The 6,504-nt window shown below is 34.1% G+C and overlaps 1 protein-coding gene across 3 annotated transcripts in view; it reads left to right on the plus strand.

Moving 5' to 3' along the window:
- Positions 1–6,179, plus strand: part of LOC307156550 (galactose-specific lectin nattectin-like) — a 65,832-nt gene extending 59,653 nt beyond the window's left edge. For 2 of the 3 annotated variants that reach the window (XM_079867962.1, XM_079867961.1), the window contains exons 3-8: positions 1,572–1,646; positions 1,746–1,823; positions 2,948–3,027; positions 3,444–3,578; positions 3,903–4,005; positions 4,210–6,173. In XM_079867962.1, coding sequence (XP_079724088.1) covers positions 1,572–1,646; positions 1,746–1,823; positions 2,948–3,027; positions 3,444–3,578; positions 3,903–4,005; positions 4,210–4,283 — 545 coding nt within the window. In that variant the 3' untranslated portion in view covers positions 4,284–6,173. Of the gene's footprint in view, positions 1–443; positions 516–1,571; positions 1,647–1,745; positions 1,824–2,947; positions 3,028–3,443; positions 3,579–3,902; positions 4,006–4,209 lie in introns of all 3 variants that reach the window. The other variant, XM_079867960.1, reaches the window with a different exon arrangement.
- The last annotated feature ends 325 nt before the right edge of the window (positions 6,180–6,504 follow it).

Raw genomic sequence — 6,504 nt, forward strand, 5'->3', positions numbered from 1 at the left:
GATGACAGCAACAATCCTCCATTCATTCCAGGTGAACAAAGAGCATCTTATGAAGAGTGTGAGAAATGAATAAACCATGTACATAAAACATGCACTCTGATGCAATTACAGAATTGATGAATAATATCTATTTATTCTTTATAACATTAATAACATTTATTTGCATACCAAGAACACACATAAAAGACACATAACACAATAATGGTATTATAACAGAAGTGGCTCAAGTACAAACTATACAAAAACAGTGTTTGTACAGGAAGTGAGAACATGAGCATGTGAATGATGATGCTGATAAACCCACTCACCTCCAGTATATATAAAGATGAACCAGGGCTCCACTCAACAACGCAATATCCAGATGTTGACATTGACCTACTGAACTGGTTTGTGTCACAAAAATAAAACTTTGAAATAATTAATTCTGAATATTTCTGTTTCAGTATTCAGAGAAGCAATGGCGGTCTGGACTGTCTACCTGTCTCTCTGTCTTCTTGTAGCTTTGACTGCTTCAGGTAAGAGCATTATTCCACGTTTCACATCATTACTGTTATTTTACCATGAACTATAGCACACCTGGGACTCTGTAATGACTAATCAGAATAAGGATCTAATACAGTATGTGCACTAAAGTAAACCTGAGTTTGTTTCTTAATTATTATGATGACATTTAGACAATAAAACAACAGCAATTATATTAGCTAACGTTATTGATTCTTATGAATGTATTTTATATTTGTATTTGTTGACAATAAACAAATACACATGTTAAATCTGTAGTATATTTATTAGTAGTAGTAGTAGTAGTAGTAGCAGGGCCGTTTCTAGGCAGAGGCAAACTAGGTGGTCGCCTAGAGCGCAAACAGCTGGAGATCCGCCCCACCAAGAGATTTGTTTTATTTATATCTATTTTATTATTATTATTATTTCATACTTTTGCTATTTTGAGGCATTATGATTACTTGCGAGTATCTGAGTGACAAGTCTCCCTGGTGATAGTGGCCGCTGCTGTTAGATAAATGAGATGTAGCCTAGAAGGCGGCAGGGAACGTCGTCATAGCCGAAAAGGTCAAAGCCATCAGGGGCTCAGTATCATAAAAAGAAAACAGGATGAGAAAAAGAAAGTGAAATATACAGGTATGTTACTAAGTGGTTAATTGTTCTACTACAAGCTGGTCGCTCCATCATCACGAGCAAAACATGACGGTGACTGCATATTAGCACCACGGGACGGATTTACCACACGTAATGTTCATTTCAGCAGCCGAATATTATAGCATAGTAAAGTTGGAAAAAAAGAGATGGCTGTTTAGTGTAAATTGACCAAGTGATAGTGTCATAACCATGACAAGTTTGACAATCAGCATGGACCTGCCAAAAAAACATGAATTCAGTGCATATCCAGAAATAACTTATGCATTAATAAATAACTGCATTTCTTTCTGCTGTAATAGTGCAGTTGAAGTCACAGACAGACAGACATTGTGATTTGGGTGTGTAGATTATGAGAATCTGTTTGTTTATGCTGGAGAGTTTTATATTAATGGTTCAAACATGTCAAATCATGACAGGTGCATTTTTGGAGATACACAAGACAGATGGTACTGTAGGAAGAGAAGCATCAGAGGCAAGCCCCAGTCCCAACTGTAAGTGTTTACTTCTTGTTTACAGCTTAATCTATATAGAACAGTTTCAAAAGGGTTTATAATGGTATGTGGCAATGCCATGTCTGATTGTACATGTAGATGAAGACGACACATCGAACTCAGAGGCAGACAGTGGATTGAGAGCATGGTATCCTGTCAAGCCTAGGTCATCAGCAGGTGTGTGCATGTTTCTCATATGAAATACTGCTGTAATAGTTACTCTCATACACTGGATAGGGTACAAAATAATTATAGAACACAAGTGAGTGGTGTATTGCTATTGATCAGTATATCAATATTGTTGTGTTAAAGTAATTAATTTTTTTTGCATTTCAATTATTTGCCTGTTTTTCTGGTGAAGTTTAATACACAGTATATTTTTACATACTTGAATTTGGGCAATTTTGCAATAATTATTAAATGTTTTCCTTAATGTTATGTTTAGTTCTTTTATGGATGGTGCAAAACGTTGGTATGGTGTTGGGAGGGTGGAGCCATAGGTTAACAAAAACAAAATACTTTGATTAGTGCAAAATCTTAAATGTATTTTCACATCATGATATTTCTTTGTTAAAATATATTTTTTTAAATCATTTGTTTATTTAAAGGTACACTATGTAGCTTTTTTGTTCAAAATAAACAAAATTGTAAGTAATGAGTCAATACATAATCAATTCTTCTTACAAAACATGATTCACTGGTTCACTATGGTAAGCCTGTTATAAGTGTTTATATTTTAGACCTGTCGGACCAGTTTTCATGGGAAATTGCGTATACATCACTCGTCCGTGCGTGTCTCGTCATATACGTAAAGAGAGAAAAGTTGCTCCGGCTACTTTGCCATGTGTCTGGTGTGTGAGTGGCAGGGGTTAGCTTTCACATGAGCAAGAAAGGAAGAGATGGAGCAGCTAAATCTCCAACCTCTTGAGATTCACCCTGTAGACTTTGAAAAAAAAAAAAAAACTGTTTTCTTCACACCTGTTTTAAACAAACACTGAACAGACAAGAGTCTGCTGGAGAAAAGAGAACAAGACAGAGCTTGTAATAAAACAAGAATCAACATCAGCTTGGCTTTGGGAGACGGAGAGAACTGAGAACTTCATTTGAAAAGTTGTAAAAGTGAAGTGGAGATGATGGTGTTTTTATTACTCAAAGGTGTTTTATTGAACAGACAGTTCTTTAACCGGTGAAGGGACAAAAGTTACATACTGTACCTTAAAATTATTAAGTTAATTACATGATAGGTCATTAATGGTAAAATAAGTTTTAAAAATATAACACACAAAACTTCCCTTTAACAGCCTGTAATGACGAGTGGACTGCCTTTGGAAGCAGATGCTTCAGGTTTTTCAATAACCCTCAAACATGGATTGAGGCAGAGGTATGATACATTCAGCTTCTAATATGACATATATTCTTGGTTAAACACAACTTAAGCTCTGTAAACGTCTGTGAAATTATCGAAATTACAATGGAGCTCTAGGCTGTAAACATATATCACTGTGATAATAAAACATCACAATGGTATGAAAATAAAGACAACACATTTCATGTTATCATGAGAGGATAACTGAAAAACTTTATATATGTGAAGTTATATCTAATCTACATCTACAGTATAACCAGAACCTTTTCTAGAAAAGTAGTCCCACCTCTAATGGCAGATTTTAGACTTAACCAAAACAAAAAATAAAGAGCACGAGTAAAAATTATTTCGATGGTAACTGAAGGCATGTCACAGATTTTGGAATATTAATTTATAAATAGTGGTGTTTGTTCATGTCTCTGCCTCTACAGAAATTCTGTTTGCAGTATAATGGGAACCTTGCTTCTGTGCACAGCCCTGAGGAGTACATGTTTATACAGGACCTGATTAGATACACAACTCAGGACTCAGCGCGTTCCTGGATCGGAGGAAATGATGCTGTTCATGTATGCAATTCTTTTTTTGATCTTGCTTTTTGTGCTACTGGGCATTTACAGTTACATTTACATTAAAACATTTTTCAAAATGCATAAAGATAGATGTGTTTTAATCTTTTTTGGTCCTTATAATAGTTAGTTTAGGGCATTGGCAACCATGAGATGGGCACCACCACATAAGCCCTTTCTTAAGTATTTTTAACATATTCTTCACTGATACCTGGTTTGTGAAACCATTTCTGTTCATTTCTGTTTAGATTTCTGACATTTTTTAAATTAAGCCATGTGAGCTGTGGACATAAACACAATGTCTTTTTTCTCTTCTGTTCACAGGAGGGAGTTTGGCTCTGGAGTGATGGATCCAGAATGGACTTTCAAATATGGGCACCTGGAAAGCCCGATAACCTTGAGCACTGCCTTGAGATGAACTATGGCAGTAAGTTACTCCTGTTAATGCTCATCTAAATAGACTAAATAAACATTCTTTTTTTATTTATTTTTTATATATATATATATATATATATATATATATATATATATATATATATATTTATATAGCCTATATATATATATATATATATATATATATATATATATAATACAAAAATGATAAAATCAAATATTTTGTTCTATCTTGCAGCACATGGCAACTGGAATGATGACACATGTTCCAGAAACAAGCCGTTTGTGTGTGTGAAGAGAAACTGCATGTGAAAAATCAATAGAAGAAACAAACTACTTTAACTCATTTACTTTCCTTTAGAAATGTTCAATGGAGGTAAAAAAAAATGTGTTTTAAAGAAGGTTAATTTTGTTTCTTTTATTGTGTTTTGTTAATGACTCAGTGACACCTGTTAACCCTTTAAGTGTCACCCATGAACCATGAACCATTATTTTCACAATTTTCATACAATTTTAGAAGTAGACATTCTAAGTAGTATGGGAAGTTTGGCAGATTTTGAAATGATTTCAACCTCTAAGAAACATAAAAATAGCATTTATGTGCACTATAGCTCGCTGCCACATCACAAATGCTAAATATATTATATTTTCTTTATATTTAAAACATTTTCAGATCTTTTCTTTCTAAAATAATTGAATGGATGCTATCTTTTGAACTCTTGACATAAAAAAAAAAACTGAGGTTTCTACCATTCTTTCATGATTTTTCATGTTCATTGCTATTTCAAAATAAAGGTCTGAACACGCCTTTGAAATATGAAAATATTCTTGTTGCAAATTGATAAATTACGGCATTTATTTGGAAAACCATTCACGAAATATGAAAACTAGAGATTGTAAGCTTTCAAATGATATATAGTTTGTCAAGATTAGTTTAGGTTTAGTATAGGATATTACTGTTTTAAATATGTAATGGCTTTGGGCCCCCCGGTGGGCCATTTTTTTTTATAATTTGGGTCTCACTCCAGTCTCTCTTTTCTCACTTACATAAGTTAGGCCATGTCCACACTAATACATTTTCGTTTGAAAACGCATCTTTTTCTCTCCGTTTTGGCCTTCCGTCCACACTGAGATGGCGTTTTTATTAAGGAAAACGAAGCTTTTTGAAAACGCACTCCAAAGCGTATACATTTGAAAACGCCATTTTTGCGTTGTAGTGTGGACTGTGAAACCGGAGGGATTTAAAAACGATGACGTAAATTTAGTCATGTGACGCATATTGTACCAATAGATATTCACGTTTATACCAGTATTGTGCCTGTTATGTGCTATTCACTTTCACACTGTTGCTAAAAATATTCTACATTGCACACTCTTCATATCACAGTCCTGCAAAGATGACAGAATTTACTCACATTTGCTGTCCTGTGGTAATACATGAGAGCAGTCACGTTTTAGACCAAACATATGGTGTCTGCGTGCGACCTGGACGCATCAGTGAATGCTGAGATATTTTACTACATAAAATTATCCTGTCAGAAGAATTGCGCGATAACTTCATTATTTATTTTTCCATCTGAATCATATCAGTGAGCTTTTGTGGGGTTTTACACATGCGCAGTAAAGTGAATTTAGCGTTTTCAGGCGTTTTTCAAAAGTTTCTCATCCACACTGAAACGTCCGAAAACACTTGAAAACGCTAGTGTGGACGGAGAGCGTTTATAAACGAAAACGCCGTTTTCAAATGTATCCGGATTAATGTAGACGTAGCCTTAGAATAAGTAATTTGGCATCCTAAAATGGCACCAACAGTAAAACACACACATACACACACACACACACACACACACACACACACACACACACGGAGATTGCCAAAAATAAAAAATAAAATAAATCCCCAAAAATAAATAAATAAATAAACAAGTACAATTATAATGTGAAAAAGTTAGTCACACTCACCAAATATATTAAAGCCACTCTTATGTTGTGTCTCACTACCAGGTTATTATCCTGTACCTTTAATAAATGGAAAGTATTTACTCCACTTTCTCCAAAACCAAGTAGTCTATATGACATTTTTTCGTATACATCAACTTTCTGTAACCCATGAAGGACGGCGATCATGGCAAATCCACAGACTAACTCGTGAAAGCTCAGTAAATGCAGTATTTGAAAAAGACAAGAGGCATGACGTGATTGGCTGCCAAAAAAAAAAACAAAAAAAAAAACCCTGTTAATCTTTAAGGTTTTATAAATTTAGATTGTATTTATTTATATATTGTTTTATTTATTTTAAAGTTTTTATGGGATGCCATATAAAATACACCTAATATTTTTCATCAAAACAAACTGTGCTCCACCCATTGTTATTCCATCCAGTTACATTTTAACACACATTGTGTTAAAAATCTACACAACGTGTAAAAACCATCAGCACACTCTGTGTTGTTTTTAACACATCTCTTTTTACAGTGTGTAGACTTTAAGATCCTGAACGCAACATCTCTTTAAAAACTAATGTGCAGATAAC

Source organism: Squalius cephalus, assembly GCF_949319135.1.
Source record: "Squalius cephalus genome assembly, chromosome: 1".
Classification (NCBI taxonomy): Eukaryota; Metazoa; Chordata; class Actinopteri; order Cypriniformes; family Leuciscidae; genus Squalius; species Squalius cephalus.